The 19,547-nt window shown below is 42.7% G+C and overlaps 1 protein-coding gene across 1 annotated transcript; it reads right to left on the bottom strand.

The window, feature by feature from the left end:
• Nucleotides 1–11,855: 11,855 nt before the first annotated feature.
• Nucleotides 11,856–19,340, bottom strand: RAE1 (ribonucleic acid export 1). Its single transcript, XM_027710672.2, has 12 exons — nucleotides 19,256–19,340; nucleotides 18,621–18,717; nucleotides 18,364–18,468; nucleotides 17,644–17,736; nucleotides 17,145–17,231; nucleotides 16,689–16,775; nucleotides 16,398–16,469; nucleotides 15,964–16,071; nucleotides 15,545–15,651; nucleotides 15,373–15,448; nucleotides 14,649–14,843; nucleotides 11,856–13,183 (listed from the first exon to the last, which is right to left on the bottom strand). Exons 2-12 carry the CDS (start codon nucleotides 18,708–18,710, stop codon nucleotides 13,097–13,099), a joined length of 1,107 nt encoding a protein of 368 aa, XP_027566473.1. The 5' UTR covers nucleotides 18,711–18,717; nucleotides 19,256–19,340; the 3' UTR covers nucleotides 11,856–13,096.
• Between the last annotated feature and the right edge of the window lie 207 nt (nucleotides 19,341–19,547).

Genomic DNA, 19,547 nt, shown 5'->3' with positions numbered 1-19,547 from the left:
CTGTGAAATGTAAGACTGTGAAGTGCCACTACCTTTGACCTGACCTGTAGGTTTCAGCCCTGACCTGTGATTCAAACCTTGGGGTATTGTTACTGTAGCACAGCCCCATATTCGCTCCCTGTACCGCTCTGTCCATAACTGCAGGAAAACAAAACCTGAAAAGCTACTTTGTACCTCAGAATCCATTGCTGGAGAACACTTGCAATGCTTTATTTCCTCCAACATCAGTTGGAGTCTGGGGTGTGAGAGAGGGTCCCAGAAGTCCTTGTTCATTCATGGTTTCCATCTCCCAGAACCTCAAGAACTGCCCCTGTGCCTTAGGTTTATCATTTTACAGAGAAAGAGATTTTTGCCACATGATAAATGCAGAGGTAACATGTTAGCAAAAACAGCCAGTGAAGTTCTAAATCACCATCTACTTTGGCTTCTATACAGCAGGTTCAAACTGCAGACGTTTTTCTTTTATGGACCCCACAGAGAAAAGCCAGTTATTTCAAGAGAAAGGAATGCATTAATGTCTGCACTCTGTAGTTATTCATTAATATTTTTCTTGCATTGCTTCCATAGTTCTAAACACCCTATGCTTCATAAAAGAGAGGGGGAAAACAAAAAGCCAAGGAAAGCCATTAAGCTTTTCAGGACTAAAGCACCAGACTTCAAGACTAGGACACATTTCCACTGATTACTGTGGGAAAAAAGATGGAGCTGGGCCAGCAGCACCCAACATCACTGTGACATTAACAGCCTTCTGCAAACAGACAGTCCCATGGAAATCTGTGGAGCTTTTGTGTTTCATGCAGTGATGGATTATGCGCAGCTGTCCCTGATCCATCCCAACAGCAAGCCTGGAATACACCTTTGGGGTCGGACTCCAGCCAGAGGCTGGGGCCTCTCCACCACTGAGTCATACCCCTTCTGTCTGCATGACTTCCACCTCAAACTGCACATCAGCTGCTTCCTGGGCCGCCCGAGCTAATGACAACCCAGTTGGCACTCAGTCACTGTCCTTTTACAGAGCTTCATTCTGCTCCAAATGATGGCAAAGATTCAAATCATCCAAACAGACTCCAGCTCCTCTGCAGGGCAAGGCTTGCAGAGTTCTCAAAAGCAACCAGCAGTATCTCAATTCTTGATGCTTTCACTGGTCGGGGGAAAAACATAAGCTTCACATCTCTCAAAGGAGAGATCCCAGCTCCTCTTCTTTCCTAGAGGCAGGAACAGGAGTTCTCTTGCAGGCAGAACAGAACAAGAAAGAAGTTAGGGCTAAACTTGCACTCGGTGAGCACCACAAACCCCCTGGTCCCACTGGTGTGGCTGGGGGAGGCTGCCTTAGTTCTGCCACACCCTGGAAAGCAGGACGGGAAATGAAATCTCCTGTCTCATGGTACAGCTATTGCAAACGCAGGGTCTGATGAGCTGTTACCACAAACACAGTGGGGAAGAGAAGAGAAAGTGATTAAGGATAACTTTATGTGAGTAAATTAATTTTTTTATATTTTCCCCCCCACATTCTTGTGATAAGCCATCATGCTCCCCAAAGCACCAACAGATTAAATCCAGCCATCAGATCAAATCTGCAGGAGCTTGACTGAGCCAGTTTGATGACACCTTCTCCTGCTTTTACTACAACAACACGAGTACCCGAGGACGTTTCAAGTTTCTTTGGTCAAAGACAGTTCCTTCAGAGACAGGCATATCTCAAAGTGTGAAGCTGCCTTGAGGAATACTGGACAACGCTTAGCATAAATCCAAGAGCCAGCTGCAAGCAAGAAGGGGAACACGTATCTGATACATGCTATTGTGGGGGGACATTTAGTCCTTTGTAGTTATTAAGAAATAAAACTACACTGGTCAATCAATGAGGAGGCTGGGAGAAAAGTCATCTTTAGCAGCGGGTATACAACCATCCATATTCTTAAGGTATAGGATTTGTATTGCAAATCCAGAGCATCCTATTCTCATTCAGATTGGGAAGATTAATTTTATGATAATTCAACACAGTTAAGAGAACTCACTGGGGTTTTACTTGCATGTAAATATATTCCTTGAGGCTTATGCAAAACTGATACACAAAGGCTCCTTCTGGTGGATTTCAGCAGCATTAACCAAGAGGTTGGAATGGAGCAGCTGCAGATCAGCAAACCAAGTGTCCTGGGTTCCACTGAAAGTGAGAAGGTGGCACTGCAAGACTATCCAGGCACAAAACCATGTAGAAATAGTCCCTGCCTGAAGGAAGGAAGTAAAAACAAATTGTGGCAGGAAGTTATACCTTCAAGAGCACAAGAGCAGGACAGAGATGGGGAAAGAGTAGCAGGGGAAATGTTCCCTGTTTCTTGTCCTCTGCAAAGCCCCAAAGTCCTTTCTGTTCTTGTCCCTCCCTTGGTAGTGAAGCTCTGTGGTGCTCTCCTTGTTTACTTGTCTGAGCATTTCTCTTTCTTTCCCTGATGTCTTTGGGAGAGTTGGGTTGAGACATGCCAGGTCTGATCAGAAAGCCACTGAAGAACTTCCCTCATTTCTTAGGAGACTGATGGGCTTTATTTTTAAAATGTAGCTACAGTGGAGCTCTGACCTTTTTCAGTTGCTGCTGTTGCTTAGCCAAGACTTCATTGCTGTAGGGCAGTGCCCTTCAGCTTTGCCATGGATACCCACTTACTGCTTGTTGCAACAACAGCAGAAGAAACATCCCCCTTCGAAGCTCCACAGTTAAATAAGTTAGCTGGAGAGAGAGGGATCTACTGTGGGAACTGTTTGCTTTGTTAGTTTTACTAATGCTCAGTCTGGATGCTGGCCACCAGCTAGGCTGTGAACAGGAGCAGTGCTGGGAGATCTTGAGGGAAGCTGCATTCAGTGGCATTTGGTTTAGGTTATAGCAGGAAGTTCTGCATGTGGGCCCGTGGTCTCAGATTTTCTGCTTTGGTGCCCTGAACACACCGTAACCATTGCTTAACCCAGAGCTGCTGCCACAACAGGAATTGAAAAATTATCCTTCTTTGGGCCACTTGTAACAAAGCAGTTGAGTAGAGGATGTTCCCAATCAGGATTGCTTTTTGAATAGGCTTTTGCTTCTGTAGGAATTTTCTAATAGGACTATTTCCTCTTCTGAAATATTTCAGAACTGAGTGAACTCTGTTTCCTTTTGCTGGCTAAACTAGTTACACACAATCAGACCACCAGCTCTAGTGGGCACAGAATGATCTGGTTTAATGTGCAAGTAACCTGCATTAAAAGAACATAATAAGATGCCACATGGATATGGACATTGATAACTCTGGGACTGGGAGAACAACAAAAGGGACACCTGCCTCGACTCTGCTGGACCACAAGCATATTTTAAAAATTGTGTCAAAAGGAAATGCCATTAGAAGTCTAGTTATACTTCTCCAAACCTTCCTGCCCTCCCACTTGATATCCCTTGGCAAAATTAAAGTTGTGTGTCTGTGCCGTGACAAAGCACAAACTGAATCATGGTAACAGCTACAAGATTCCTGAAAACGAAGAGGCTCAGGGAAGAAATTGCAGAGCTCATAACTCCTTGGAGGATCTTGCCACAGGAAGGCAGAGCTGCACTGCAAGCCTTGGATATAAGTCTAGATTAAAATAAAGACATAATATTGCCAATGAAACTAAGAGGCTGTGCCATCACATTGCTCATACACCTGCAGCTGCCAACTAGAACTTGTGCGTTTTTCCTTGACACCATTACCATTTCCTATGAGTTCCTTGGAGAGGCTCAGCTGCAGCACAGTAGCCAGCACTTTTCCTTCCACATACCCTTGTGCAGGTCGTGCATGTCAGAGGGGAAGAATGAACCACCTGTCTGGGACCAGGAAGGACCAGATCAGCAAGGAAGGTGCTTCAGGGGCACAGTGGTGAACCCATGATGCCCCCACCTTGAGTGGTCAAACCTGCATTTATTGGTACTCGTTACTCTGCTCTTGGGGAATTTCTCCTCCATGATCTGTGATGTGCTGTTTATCCAGGTATAAGTCCTGGGAGCTGTGTGTGTACAGACTCTACCCAGCCTTGGCAAAGCTCTCTGGGGAGCTGGAATGACACTGCACTGGGGACGCAGCCGAGCTGGCCGGGGCTGCCAGCTGGGGATTGTCACAGTCTGACAGCAGGGAGCTGGGCTGGCTTTCTGAGCAATGAAAATACTGCCCTTGATTAGGATGGTGGCTTGTTTTCTGGCATTGTTGGCATCTATGCCAAATAGTTTTGTCATCGTCAGTATTGTAATGTCTTGGCCTAGAGCAGTGGTAACCCTTGCCTTTCCTGCAACCACAGGGACCACGCTCTTCGGCCTGTTAATGAATAACTAATTAAAAGTGCAGATCTTCACATTGCAACAAAATCATGTAACAAATCCAGGAAACCCTTCACTAGCTGATCTCAGTTTCTTCTTTACCTTGTAGAAGGTAGGAAAGGGACGATAAAGGGTTAGAAACAGAAAAGTACCAGGACAAAGCAAACAACTCATGTTAGTTTCTGGGGCAGAAGTTTCTATCCGGATTTTCTACCACAACTCCTCCATTGATAGTAAGCAGTGGGCAACAGGAGCTGTAAGATAAAGAGAGATACAGCAAACATTTTCCTGCTATGACACATTAGATGATGTCAGAAGGACATTAAATATGGAGGCCAAAATACTTCCCATTTTTTCGAGTTTGCCTTTGGTGATGTCATGGAGGAAGAGTCTCTTCAGGAACAGGCTCAGGTATCCCCATATCTGAAAGACAGAGCATGGGGAGAAGGGAGAGAAAGATAAAGAGATAAAGCCACTTATCACCACCTGCTAAACACAACCTCCAATAAAGATACTGTTCCCTTCCTGAATTCCTGCACAGAAAATCTGCCTCTCTGTAATGGAAATATTGTCCCGTCTCTCTTAGGCTGGGATTTAATTATCAAAAGGGTTTTCCTCCCTTAAAAAGGTTTTTTTTAGAAAAAAACATTCCATTTGAGTCAAACTGCAAAACTTACATCTCAAAATAGTTAAACAAATATTTTCGCTGTTTCAATTTTATGTTGTACGTTGGGAAATATTAATTGTAACTTCATACTTTAGTTAGCATTTTGAAAAACATAAAACTACATTTGACAATGAGCAAGAAATCATTTAATGTTCTTTAAAGGAAGGAAGCTCACTTCAGGCCTTTTGAAACAGCATTAATAATTATTTTTTTTTGGCCAAATATTTGTGGAGCTGTTATGATAAAACTAAGTGGTATTTTCTGATTTAAAAAAAGAAAATGCCAGAAGGCTTCTAACAATCTGTGCCAGAGCTGCCAGGGCCACATCCCATGACCTTTTCATGGGAGTGCACGTGACACTGGTAGTACAAACTGAGCAGGAACTGTCCACACAGTCCAGCCAGGGAATAAGACACAGAAGAACATTAAACAAGATATCTCAGCTCTGGGATGTACAACACAGTTGTATGGACATAACAGACATTCTCAACAGGGAAAGAAAAGTGACTCCAGAGCTGGAACACATCGATGGCATTGGGTCAGACCTCAGCCAGGCCCTTTTTATCCAATTTCCCACAGGTGACCACACCTGGGTCTCACCCATGGATCACTTCTTGACCTGATGGTCCTTTTCTCCAGGTTGCTGTATTTTAGACCTTACTAATACAGACTCTGATATCATCCCTCCAGCTGTGATACTTTTAGAAGGTATTTAATGCCCACAATGAACCTGGGCAAGCGCAGAATACCATACACACACACATACACACACACACAAATATTGGCATGGTATGTAATTAACCGTCTTTAAAGGTTTCGTTAGAAACTCTTAGAGCCCTCTAGTTACCGTCTACTCTATTCAAACACAAGGCAGCAAAGATTCGTTGCTGAATCAGTGGCTCTGAACAGGATATGAACACAATTGAAATGTCAGGACAACAAACCAACATATCAGCACTGGATACAGAAGGTGTATCCATGCAGCCTGGAAAGGTATTCAAAAAGAAAAACACAGTTCCCTGGACTGAAATCTGAATGATTCCAGCTTCTGCATGGTCTCAAAAAGCCCAAAATGGCCTTTTACAAAAAAATATTAGTTATGATGGTGCCACAGAAGTGCAGCACAATCGCAGACTGCAAAGGTCAAAGCTCACTTGGGCAAGGCCATCAAGTTCCCGACAGTCCAACGCCCACATCCCATCGGCTGGAGCATCGCAGTCATTGCTGATGAGGAAAAGCATCAACAGCTCAACAGGCAGTTGCCAGCAACACGATGTCCCCAACATTGCAACAGGACAGTGACATCAGCTGAACATGACAAGTGAAACAAAGGCAGCCCATTTCCTGCTAGATCACACGGACCAGTTCCTAGCCACATCATGCTTTTAGTTAGAGAACAGGGTAAGACAATAAAGAGGGCATGTATTACATGTGTTCTCAGAAGGACACAAAGGCTGACAGATCAGTTGATCTGCATTTTTGAAGTCAAGTCAAGCTCGTGAATGAAGCGTATGGATTAGTACTAAACCAGGAATCCATTCTGCTTCTTAGAGTATGATTTTCCTTTTGCCAGCCTCGGGGTGCCAAGGCCAGTCCTACCTCAAAGGACATTTTCACCAGCCTACAAGAAGAAAAAACAGTTCTTCTGTTTCCTTATCAGAAGGGTAGTCATGACAGAACTACCCATGAAGGTCAGGAGGCCTACTAAGAGCAAGTAGGTTACTATTGGTGAACATTTCCCTGGGCCAAGCCAGTTCAGAATCGTTTGGAGAGTTCAATCATCTCTCTCATCTCCCTACTGCTGTTGGCAGGACCACCAAAGAGAAGTGCTCAGATGATGAACTGGGTGACCTCAGCCATTGAGAAAGACACAGGTCAGCACTACAGAACGACTCCAACTGCATCACGCAGCCTATGGCTGAACAAAAGCTCTATAGGAGAAGGGTTCAATGAAAAAGGTTTTGCTAAGCTGTTCTCTTTAAATACACATCTCCCGTCTTTCTGTGGTTTTGTGAAAAGCTGTTTCAGTCCAGTAAATGTGTTTCTGAAATGCTACATGCTCACGTTTGAAGTCTGACAACACTCAACAGATGTAAAATTTGTTCTTTATAATTATATAGATACTGTTCCGTAATTAAACATTAATGCTTAAACAACCAGCTACTGTCTGCAACAGACCAAGAATGAACATTACATAGAAAAGAGAGACCTCCAAGGAAAAGAGTCAGGTATCTGCAGAAGGCAATTATCTGTCAGTAAGTGATATCTGAGTCCATATAAATCCCACCCTGTGTTACAGCAGGAGCATGGCAGACAGCTGTCCTTCCAAAGAAAAAAAGATTGTAGATTGTATTTGAATTCTAGTTTTAGTCCTTTGAGAACAGTTTGAGCTACTGAATTATCTGTGCAGTTTACTGAGTACATAATCATGGCCTATTTTAAACAAAATGTATCTCCTTTTGTTGAAGGCTGCCAGAGGAAGGTGATTGAACGAGCTGACAGTGGGTCAGAAAAGGACATTTGAACCTTTCTGGCATAACTGCAAGTACCTCAGGAGGAGCTGAAAAAATCACTGGAGTGATTTGCTTCATAGCATTGAGAGGAACTGAACATCGCTCCCCTTATCTAGTCCAGCAAATCAATAATCTGCATTTAAGAAACATTAATGACACAAAGCATTCTGTATCAAACTACAAAGCATTTGTTGATACGCCATCAAGAATTAGAGACTTAGCTGACTGGGGTATTTAACATGCAGTTTCCAGCATTTTTCTGTTGCTACAACAAACCCATTGTTGCATCTCAGGATATCCACACCTCACACGTAGAAAGCAGTTATTGCCTGCAAAAGATACGCTGGGCAGTAAAGGGTAAACCTTCCCTATGCACAGTTGAGAGTATTACCTTAATCTTTTATCTAGGCCTGCTTTTCAGTGGCACCTGATACAGGAGCTATACCAAACACTTCCTTGAATACATAAAGCCAGAGATTGAGTTACACAGGGTTGAAGATCTATGCCACGAGTAAGACAAAAGCTCCTATATTACCTGGCACATGCCTGCTAAATTATTGAAGTGTCTCTTCAAACTGAATATATTCACTGGATAATTAGTCAACAGAAGAAAACGATCTCTCTTTACAAAGCTAATGTTGACAGGTATTGTATCATTTATGCACTGCAACAAAAAGCATTTGCAGAGCTGATGCAACACAAACATTTGGAACTGCTCGTCAATGCAAGTGTTCCCAAGGCACTTGGTCCCCTTTGTGATGCTGCCTCAGTCTCATATTACCTTACAACCAAGTCCTAAACAGTGTGAATTACTTTTAATGATGCATCCCCCCCATTTCAGGTAAATGGTACAAACAGATGAAAGTTTGTTTTGCATTTGAGGAAGGGGTGAGATCAAACTGGCACAGGTACCAGCCTGACCCGATGCTGTGCCCACCTCTGTCAAGTGGGACCTACCTGGGGCTGTGCAGACGAGTCACTGCCACTCTCAGTTCGTAATTCTTGTAGCTGATAACCCAATGTGCCACTCCAGCAGCTGGATTCTCGTGGGCTTGTTTCTTGGGAACACAGGCTACTCCATGTGTACACGGAACACCCTGCACAACAGCAGTCCCAGCATCTGCCTGCTGGAACCATCCCAGCCAGCCAGCTGATGCTGCTCCGTTTATTCTGACCTTGCAAGGGAAGAGCAGCAGCAGTTTCCACCCATGAAATGGCTGCGCTGTTGCTGAGAGCAGGAGGATGGGCCCTGCACTGCCTGGGTATAAACCTAAGCATACCTGGAATTACAAAAGCTGTTTGAACGTGAGCTGCAGGATGAAATACACAATTCTACCAACTCCAATTCACAGCCCAAGGTGTGCAAAGACAACATCTGTCAACGCAATACTACTGGTGGTTTTTGTCTTTTAAGTTAAGCCTGTTACACCTGACACTAAGGGGACAGACAGGATTTTGGGGATCTTCAGAGTGAAGACAGCACTAAATTGTAGTTACGGTTAAAGCTTTCTTAAAGACAATATTATGATTAGTATAGCATAGAATTTATGATTAGTATGCCACAGGATCTCTACAAGAAGAATCAATTTAGTACAATCTATAAGTAGAATAATAACAGAATTTAAACGTAAATTATAATTTCTTATCACCAGGGCCCTCTGCAGGTTGGAGGATCTTAGTACATGGTTTGCTGTATCAATACAACAATCATAATACAGACTTGGAAATCATGTAATAGAATAAGAGTCACTCATTCAGTCCTGAGGAAGCAGAGGATGGAGGAGGCAACTGTGGCCACGGGGTGGTCATGGGTCTCACTGTTCAGCACCAGTCTGGGTCCGAATTCTCCACTTCGGATTTCTAACTCCATGACTTCATAGTCAGTGCTCCGGGTGCTGTTACACCTCCCTGGTCGGTGGTGGGATCATTAACAGCACCGGGCTGGCCGGGTGCCTGGGACCTTCAAGGCCAGCAAGGAAGAGAGCAATCAGCCTGGAGCCCAGGAATCTTGAGGCCAACAGGGAGGGGAAAAAGAAATATGTTTGGTTGACTTGGTTCACAGGACCTTCAGGGCCTTATAGTGAGGAAAGGGGAACAAATAGATGACAAATAACTGTACTTTGTATTAGAGCACACGTGCAGCAGCACTGCCAGCTCCTCACAGAACTCCAATGGAGACAAGCATTGCAACCAGGGCTGCAGGGAGAGCTTTCCTCGGGAGCCATCAGCACTGCCATCGCCTGGCACGGCAGCAGATTTACAGCAACGGCTTTGAACGGGAGCATTTTGTGCATTCTGCAACTGCTGGTGTAGAGAATGTTATCAGGGAATTGCTTCTGTTCCGAATTTGTTCCGTTCGTTATTGTGTGCTGCAGCACCAGATGGTGATTCTCACCTGGCTGGTAAAGGTGAACAACCCAAGGGAAACGTTTTACACAGTGAATCTCCATCAAAGACTTTTGAAAGAAGTTCTTTCAAAAAGTGAGAGTTCTTTCACCTCACCCCAGAATGCAAATGATACTTAGCCAATCTGGAGACATAAAAAGCATAACAGCATTTCACTTTGCCCTGGTTCATCTCTACAAACAAAGAAGAAAAAGCAAATGAGAAATAAGTGGTTTCTATCATTTCAAAGACCAGACAGTGTGAACCTTATGACAGTGGTTTGACACAATTTGTCCAAACACCACATCTGCAAACAGCACTTTTTCACAGTTAAATTAAACCAGGCCTAAGCAATAGTTTAATTGAAATGTCCCACATATGCCTAACCCCACCTCAATCTCAAATCCATACCTCTCTGGAAAACAACTCAAACAGACCTGTTTCCTGGCCTAGGTGCTAGAGCTGGAGTACTCACCAATTCAGTATTGCATTTCCTCTGACAGATGGTAAATTAAGACACTCTGCCTGCCTGCCATTGTGCAAACACGTCTGGTTTCATTTGTGAAAGGCTTTAGCAGACAAACTTTGCAATTGCTTAGTTTTCTGAAATACACTTCATTAAACCAATGTGCAAAACCACTGACACGTGAGAGTAGCAGGTGGAAGCTCATCTAAAAATATTGTAAAATATTCCCATTTTGGAAGGCTTAACTGAATTGCTCTTTATGCCAAAGATTATTTTCGTGCAATAAAACACCAACATTGACAGCAAACTTTCAAAAAACTGGTGAAAATAGGAATCTTACATTCTTCACTCAGGTTTTTGTGACAGGTAACTGCCACAGAATAGCAAGTTAATACATTTCCAGAAATGCTCTAACATTTATTAGTGTGTGAATAAGCTCTCACTTATGTTTGATGCTCGAAGGCACACAGCTGTGTGTACTTTACAACTCAGCCTCACAATAATTCCAGGGAGGAGTAAATTGCCAATGTGTTCTCTTAACTTTGGTAATGGAAAACAAATCAATTCAAAGTTTGACTCTCTCCTCCCAGTTGAATATATCTAATATGCACGGCAACATAATGGAAAATATGCCCGTCTAAAATTAGTCTGAACAAGCAGCAGGTGATGACTAAATAATTCTGAAGCCTCACTGACAAAGAAATTGAGTCCAGCAGGAGAATAACTACTCAACATATCAACACATAACAAATTACAAAACAAGACTGAACAGTGCTGGCTTTAGTGTCCACTTACGTAGGTTTGACTCCATGGGATTCCCACAGAAACGTACCTGCTAAACTAATCTATTTCCTCTCACTCAATTCACACTGTTGAGTATTTAAACTAAAAATACCAGGTTCTTTAAAACAAGAAACAATATACATTCCATTCTCCCCTGTTTACACCAGTGGGAGTTCTGCACATCCACGATCACATCCACCTAATCTTGAGCCTGCAGTTGCTTGGTGGCATTCACCTGACTGGGAAGTCTGGAAAAATGTGCTGACGACCAAAAACTGCTTCATAACAATTGCAACCTTAGGAAAGAAAAAAAATCAACAGAAACAGAAAAAATGTTTGAGGAAATGACCAGCTACTGATATAAGTGCTGGGAACTCTTTCCTACCTTAAAGAAAACAAACAGTTCATGAATGTGAAATCTAAAACCATACATAGATAGCAAGAAAAAAAATTGTCTTGAGAAATAAAAACATAGAAGAGATCATCCCTGTTGAAATACCAAGGAACTTGATTCACTCTCACAAAACAAAAGACCTTTCACACCAGTTCTCCCAACTCCTTCACCCAAAACCACAGGAATCATTTGTAGTGAAACAGCAACTGGAAAATGCATTCCCAGCTGGAGGAAAAGGAGTGGACTTTCAGAAAATGCCTCTGAATTACAGTGAAAGGACAAGAAGCTGCTTCTAGAAGTGAGCACACCACACTGTCCACGGTATTATAAACAGAACTTTTGAATATAAAAAAGCATTTAGTAAAAATTTTATTTGAAATGCAGCATGAATCCATAACCATAAGCATTAAAACATAACAGAGAATTTGTACAATATGACATGTATTTCTATACATGCGCCCCCCCCTTTTTATTCAGTCATTATCAAATAAACAAGTTAGACAGGAATAATAAGCATTCACTTCTGAAAAGAAAACTTTGGCATGTATACAACTGACTAGTTAAAAGTAAACAGTGGTAGATTCAAGTCAGAAAGAGACCCACTCGCTTTGTTTCACAGCATTTTTGATCTGGATGAAGCTCCCCAGCACTACTTTCTAGTTACTACAAAAATGACTATTTTTTTCAGTCCTGAACACTCTGTTCCAGGACAAAATCACGTTAAGAGAGATGCAGAACAACCAACTTTTAACGCTAAAAGGTGTCAGTTTCCAAGCAGTTTAGGTCACAAGAATTTTGCACACACTGGTTTGGTCATGAATAAAACCTTTAATGGTTTGCTTGTGTTACTGAACATTTTAACACTTGGCACCACTGGCAACTTCTCTGAACTAGAAAAAGCGTGAGTGGCTCAAAGTCTGTGACCATTGCTGAAGTGTTAGAAAAAACTAAAGTAAAGTTTGCACTGGGCCCATCTTCTGTCTTGAGTTTCTGTCACTGCTGTTGGCCCCTTACATACCTTCCTACTCATCTGAAAAAAGGAGGGAAAACAACTTGCAAGGCATTTCTTCCTGGCATACAGCAGACAATGCTTCCATTTCAAAAACCAGAAAGCAATGAAAGAACCCCTGAATTATTAATAAGAAAAAACAAGCCTCCTTTGAGAAGAATTACTGGTGATTCTTCAAGTACTTACAAAAAAATACAGTATTTATACAACTTCTCCAGAACTATTATAATTAACAAATTTTAATGTTGTACTAACAAAATAAATCCATAGATACAAATGGTTGCACTTCAAAGCAGGAACATCTACCCCAGATGTTGATTTTGCTGCAATTTCATTATTGCTGTGGAACAGAGAGTGGTTAAATCATGTCATTACGAGACTCTCTTTCTTAAACACATCAGAGTATCTAATTTGAAAAATGTTCTCCAGCAAATCAGATTACATTTAACGTAATTTTTACAGTTCCTGCTAAATGTTTGTGATCCAAAGTCAACTGAACCATGGTGCAACAGAGCCCAGATGGCAAAAGAGCAGAGGCAGGAACAACAGAACAAGTGCAGTATCACAAGTCAGACTCTACTTCTTATTCCTGGGCTTTAGCTCTTCTGCTGCATTTCGCAGAAAAATGTAGTTTTTCTTCTGTGGATTATAGAATTCATGACCCTAAAAAGAAAAATAATCTACATTTACTCTCTTCAAACAAGAAATATCAGCATAACCTTAAAATGTAAGAATATGGATATTCCATTAGTTTTGTTTATTAAGCCTTAATTTGAAAGCCTTTAAGACCAGATATTGGACCACGCTGGTGGATTAGAAAGAGCTTACTATAACAAGCAATTATAAGAACTGTGCATATAAAGTAATACTTAAGGGATGTTTATCCATTTGAAAAGTATAAAAAAAATAACCACACATCTCTAAGTTCTACTTTACAGGTGCAGCACAAAAACTCAGTATGATTTTTTTAAACCTCTAAAGGTCACCCAGCTTCACTCTATATTTTCTCTCTTTTAAATGACACAAGGTCACACCTTTTCAAAGTGAAGGCCAAGTTCTACAGGCAACTGCACAATTATCTCTTCCTCAACTACAGATGCAAATCTGTCATTTTGCATATTGACATTATTTGCATCCACATTACCAGCTCAAGACCCAAGTATCCAAATCAGGGAGAGTAAACACTAATAAAGCCACTGAAGTCCAACATGTAAGTTGGAAATTACCAACGCTATGGACAGAAATGGTTCTGGGAAGGAAGTTTAGTACTTAACACCTACTGGTTTTACTACTTAATATCGATTTACAGATACCTGGTCCATCTCTACCACTGCAGTCTACCCAAGCATTAGAAGTGAAGAATTCATCTGCCCTGGCACCGGTGAGTTATCTTACTTTGGGCAGAAGACTAGACAGAATGCAGTCAATTAAAATGTTGCTTTTTGTGGCATGCAATTGAGTTAATCTGTGTGACTTCTGCATTCATTTCAGTCATAAATACAAGGAACATTACCCTCAAAGTACCATGGAAATCAGTTACATTTCAATCTTGCTACCCTCCCTTCTTAAACTATTAAGAAGTACTGATTTTCCACACATTTGTTGTGATTCTCTTCAATATACATTGTTAAGTTTGGAAGAGAAACACATAAACAAGCACCATCAAAAAGCTTCACTCAGTTGTACTGAAAATTCAGTACATGGCATTCAAACACTGGGGTGTTTATAACCACAGTCAGAGCTTTTTCTCCCCTGCACAGGAAGCAGAGCTGTGCATTTCAAAGAGATCTGTGGGAACCTGTTCGGGTGCCACACTGCCCCGGGACACTGCCCAGGGCAGAATGTGTGTGAGCAACCACAGCCACTTCTGAATCATGGAATTTACATTCTGCTCATCCACATCTGCAAGACAGCATCATTTAGCATCTTGTCCAACTGAAGCTAAAACCCCCAGAATGCACAATTTCAGTGTTAAAAACTTCATCAGGTGTCCAAAGTGACCATTGTAAATTTTCTCAAAAACTAGAAAAACCCAGCTTCTATTTATAACAAACAGTGGAAACCTCACATGACAAGGACAGACTCAGTTGTCAACTGCAAGCATGAATGAGAGTCCAAACCTTCTTACCTTTGACCAATCATAACTGGAAGCATATGCAAATATGTTGCCATTATGGTTGAAACAACAAGCAGATATTGGCTGGTCAAGCTGTTCTGAGGTTTTTAGCTTTGTCCGTGCATCTTTATCCCAGAAGCTGAATCTGCCGTCAGATCCCACTGTTGCAAGAGTACCATGGACAGGGTGAAATGCTATCCCATTCACCTGCAGAACCACAAAAAACACTGTGTAAAACACCACATGTGTGAACAGGTGATGGGAACACTCACAACAGATGTGCTAAAGCCTAAAAGAGTAAATACACGGGGGAAAAAAAATCAACTAGATAGGACTCTTATTTTATACAATGTTTTCAGATATATTTTTGGAGAAAAAACCCAAAAAACAAAAAAATAACCAAACAAAAAACACCAAAGCAATAAGAAAAGCATCACGTTTTTTTTGTAGTACCTAAAAATTCGGTGCATAATGGCATTACACAACTACATTAAGTTTTGTTTCAATATCTGCAAAATTAACAAGTCTCAACTCCACTTGATGATTTTGTGAAAGGCTGATCTGGTGCTTGTTTTATGGGAAGTATAAAAATTTGTCTTTCCTCTTTCAGTATGACAGGTCTTTAAATATATGTCTAAGACAACTTTTGGCAAGACAAAAGGTCAAGGAGAACAAACAATTCAGATCCAACTTGACATTATGAGTGTAAACTGCCCTGTATATGTGATATACTTACAGCATAGATGTCCTGAGGTGCTGATGTGTTTGTTCCATTCGAGCGATGGCATTTAAAAGTGAAATTATCTTTTGCACTGGGAGGGAAATAAAAAAGCAATTAAAAAAATATCTTTTTAGATTCATTATTGTGAACTGATCAACACAGAAAGGATGTTTTAATAAATACTTACGGATTTGGGGGGTTGATATAATGAATAGCTACTCTTCCTTCAATACTTCCAAGGGCAAATCCAGTTGGTTTGTTCACTTTGTCTTTAAAAATAGCAACACAGCGATGCTAAATTTGAGAAAGATACAAAGGATTCTGAGAAACTTCTTTTCCACGGGGACACAAAACATCACAGACATCAAAGTAAAGCAAAACCACAAACAACGCCAAGAGATGGGTCAAATTCTGTTGAGAATTTGGGCCACAGTATTTGAATTTCTAAATCCTTATGAAAATCACCAATAAATCAATGGCAGACCAGGTCATGTGGCATACTAAGAAAACTTGGCTTTGAAATAGTGCTTGTTTTTACCAGGAAATGTCAAGCCCAGAATGTCAATAATCTGTAGAAACACACTCATAACAAATATTATAATTTACCTGGTGTTTAAGAGGAGAGTCTATTCTTCTAAATTCAGAAGGCTGGTTCTCTAACTGGTAAACTATCAAACCCCTTTCTGCAGTAGCCACAGCTGCCATAGGATGAACCTGGATAAGGTTGTAAGTTGGAAGAGAGACACTTGTGTTAACAGCATGGCAGAGAAGTCCGTTACTTCACAGAAAACCCTGATGAACTTAAAGGAATTAGAGGGAAGAAGAACAAAGTTCATTTGTAGACATATCTTCGGACATAACAAGTCAGTTTTTCACTGCCATTGAGAAATTAAGATCAGATTATGTTCTACTACTAAAATTGCACAGAGATTAAATACTGCCAGTATTCAGTACTACCCTAGAGAAGCCCCAAAATCTGCCAGTTTATTCCTACTCCCAGTCATCCTGCTGACACCAGTTTCCTGTATATCCTGGCTTACCACATCTGCACAGTAACATCTTTCAGGGAGCTGCAGTGTCATCATAGGTGTTGGTGAACGAGTATCCCAGAACTGATGGGAAAAGAAAAATGAACAAACTTACACTGGGAGCTGAGGATTCAAATTACTTCAGTAAAACCTGTGCCACACAACTGGCACAAGTTGTTTCATCCTGTGAAGTGAGGCTATTCCACTATTAGCATTTAATAAAATATTTTCACTTCACATACATACTTTCATACACAAATGACCAGCACACTTTGTGTTCATTTGTTCAGGTGAAAATCATACCTTCAAAGTTTTATCCCAGCTTCCTGTCATCACACAGCTATAATTGGGTGCTTTGATCCAATGGATAGTCTTCACAGGAGCATCGTGCTGAAGGAAAAAAAAGGACAAACAGACAGACAATTACTAATATAACAGGCCATGCTTCTTGTTTATGCTTCTCATATTTTTCTATTTATTTACACTTTTCATCCATTTGTGAAAGTCAATACAATGATATCTGAATTTTTTTTTCCCCTCTAATGCAGCAGGGTGACTTAGTGAGATCACTGCAGCAATGGAAAAAGTTCTTTTGAGTGAAAAAGAGGAAACAGGTGCACAGGTTACTCAAATCACTTTGATCACCTACTCAGGTGCATTTCACTATCTCAAAAATATAAAAATGCTGAGAAAGGTACATTTTAATACAAACAGAAAAGTAAAAAGAACCACCTAATAGTTTGGGGCTTGATTACTTACTTGTGCAATCTGAATCGCTTGATTACTGTTGAGATCCCACATTTTGGCAGTTTTATCACAGGAAGCAGTAAATACTTTACTCCCATCCTAAAAAACAAGAATAGGACCAAGAGATTAACTGGTTCTATCACGAAGTATCTGTCAGAAAACTGCCAAGTCTTAGTCTCTTCTAATAATAGTGTAACATCAATATAACACATACTGGGATTGCAAGACGAAGAAGCAGCATAAAAATGGACATTTATTTATGCCTGTATGTCATAAAAGAGCAAACAGTGCTAGGTTTTATCTAGTTTAAAATACACTCTTAGCTTTTAAACTCACTTTTAACCTTCTTGAGCCCATGTCAGTCTATCCCACCAGGACACACTTAGCACACATTTACAGCAATGTAAATCTATACAACAACCATGGGCTATATCTACTCATCTGCCTGCAAACCACATGCCAATTTTTTTAGAGTTTTGGTCAAAACTGTGTATTTTAAATAGGAACATACATCACTCCAGCAGGCATCTAGTACAGGCCCTGTGTGCATCTGCTGAGCCTTTGGAATTGTCTGTCCATTATCCTGAACTTCCCAGCAGCGAACCTGTAACAGGAGAAGCAGATGCAGAGGTAACATAGTAACACAAACTTAAAAGGCTGTCTTGAAGATCCCAGCCTTAGTTTATCCAACATTAAGTGAGATTATAAACACGAAGGTTTGTAGTTTTTTTGAGAACTAGTGAAACCTTATTTTCTCTGATTATGTCCCTTTCACCTGTACAGCCAAAACTTAACCCCACAACTTCAACTTCACCTCAAAATACTTTAAGAACACGAAAAACCTCACCGTGCTCTCCTGCAGAACCTTTAACTCCCAGCTGGGCAGGAGCTGCTCCCTGCAGGCCACCAGCCAGTAGATCAAACACAACAGTTAAAAAACATGCCCACACTCCTCTTCCCTCCCTGCTTTTGCCAGCTGGGATCTCACCCTTCAATTCAAACAAACCTGAATAATGTTGCACGAACTTGAATCTTTTTGAGGCTACACTGTCAAACTGGATGATCTACCAGCTTTGTCAAACTTATGCCTCGGTACCAGACACAAATTTTAGAGTTCCTCAACAAGTTATATAATCAGGTGCCCTGGTACAAGTTTTTAGGATGCCATTTTGCCGTTTAGGCACCAATGCTCCCAAGTTATTCAGCTGCATGTCTGACTGTGAGTACTTACATCATTGGCCCATGATCCTGCAATGAGGAAATTACCCGGCAGTGTGTGTGGACTAAATGCTAAACAAGAGATGCTGTCATCAGGTGGAGATGTTACCTCGATGTCCTACAAAGAACAGGAGACAAAACAAAACTTGCCACGTTTGAAAGACTATGAACTGAGATCTTATTACTCCTACGGAGCAAATTTTAGGCTCTGCTGTGACACACTAACACACAGAGCGGCGCGGTGGTGCCCACGGGGGCTGACACTCGTACCTTCATGGGGTTGTGGTTATCTGCTGTGGTGCTGCCGAACATGCTCGTGCCGCCGGTGCCGAACCCCGACGTGGATCCGAACAGACTCATCTTGGCCCTGCAAAGGAGGGAAAGGCTCAGCGAGCCCTGCAAGGCCCTCAGCAAAGCCTCTACAAGGCCCTCCAGCGTGCCCGGGGCGTCTGACCGCAGCCTCCACACCAGCGCGGCCCTGGAAAGCACTCAGGAATGTACAGATATACCAAATTCATTAATTAATTAGTTAAATAAATAAAAGGACACTTCTCGTCGCAGCTGTACCCCTGACACCTCCCGCCTGGAGGGAGGAGGGATTCCCTGCCGAGGATTCCCTGCCGGGGATTCCTCTCGAGAGCCATCTCCGCCGTGCCCCTCGCTGGCCCCGAGACCGCCCCGCGGTGCTGCCCCCCCCTCACGCCCCGCCTGGGGGGCACCAAGGCCGCGCCGCTCCGCCGGGGTCCTGGCCCCGGCCGGCGGAGGCCGGAGTTGCCCCCGGGAGTCCCGCGGGCGCTGCGGGCCCGGCCGGGCCTCCCCTGACCCAGCGGCGGAGCGGGGCTGCGCTGCCCTTCCCCGTGACCCAGCGGCGGAGCGGGGCCGCTCTCCCCCTCCCCGTGACCCACCGGAGCGGGGCCCGCTCGGGCCGTGCCCTCAGCGACGGGACCCAGCCGCGCGCACGGGACGGGCCGCTCCTCCCTGCGCAGGCGCCGCTGGGCGGGGCCGCGGCTGCGCCCTGGGCGCGCGGGGCGGGGCCGTTGCAACGAGTCCCTCCCGAGAGGAGCGTTGGGTTGGGTGTCGGGAAAAGGCGTTTGCCACAGAGGGTGGTTGGGCACTGAACAGGCTCCCCAGGGCAGTGGGCACAGCACCAACGCTGACAGAGCTCAAGGAGCGTTTGGATGACACATGGTGTGACTC

This window comes from Pipra filicauda, unplaced genomic scaffold (assembly GCF_003945595.2).
Source record: "Pipra filicauda isolate LSUMZ 115617 unplaced genomic scaffold, ASM394559v2 scaffold13_size5146498_pilon, whole genome shotgun sequence".
NCBI classification, from domain to species: Eukaryota; Metazoa; Chordata; class Aves; order Passeriformes; family Pipridae; genus Pipra; species Pipra filicauda.
Note: the sequence above shows the minus strand (reverse complement) of the source record. Positions and strands in the feature narration are given on the sequence as shown.

Excerpts from the sequence above, each read along its gene's own strand:
- RAE1 (XM_027710672.2), bottom strand. The coding sequence starts at position 18,710 with ATGAGTCTGTTCGGATCCACGTCGGGGTTCGGCACCGGCGGCACGAGC. Across the intron at positions 15,652-15,963 it reads ACTCTCCTCTTAAACACCAG|CATCGCTGTGTTGCTATTTT; the intron begins GTAAATTATAAT and ends TCTCAAATTTAG. Across the intron at positions 14,844-15,372 it reads CACCTCAGGACATCTATGCT|GTGAATGGGATAGCATTTCA; the intron begins GTAAGTATATCA and ends GTGGTTCTGCAG.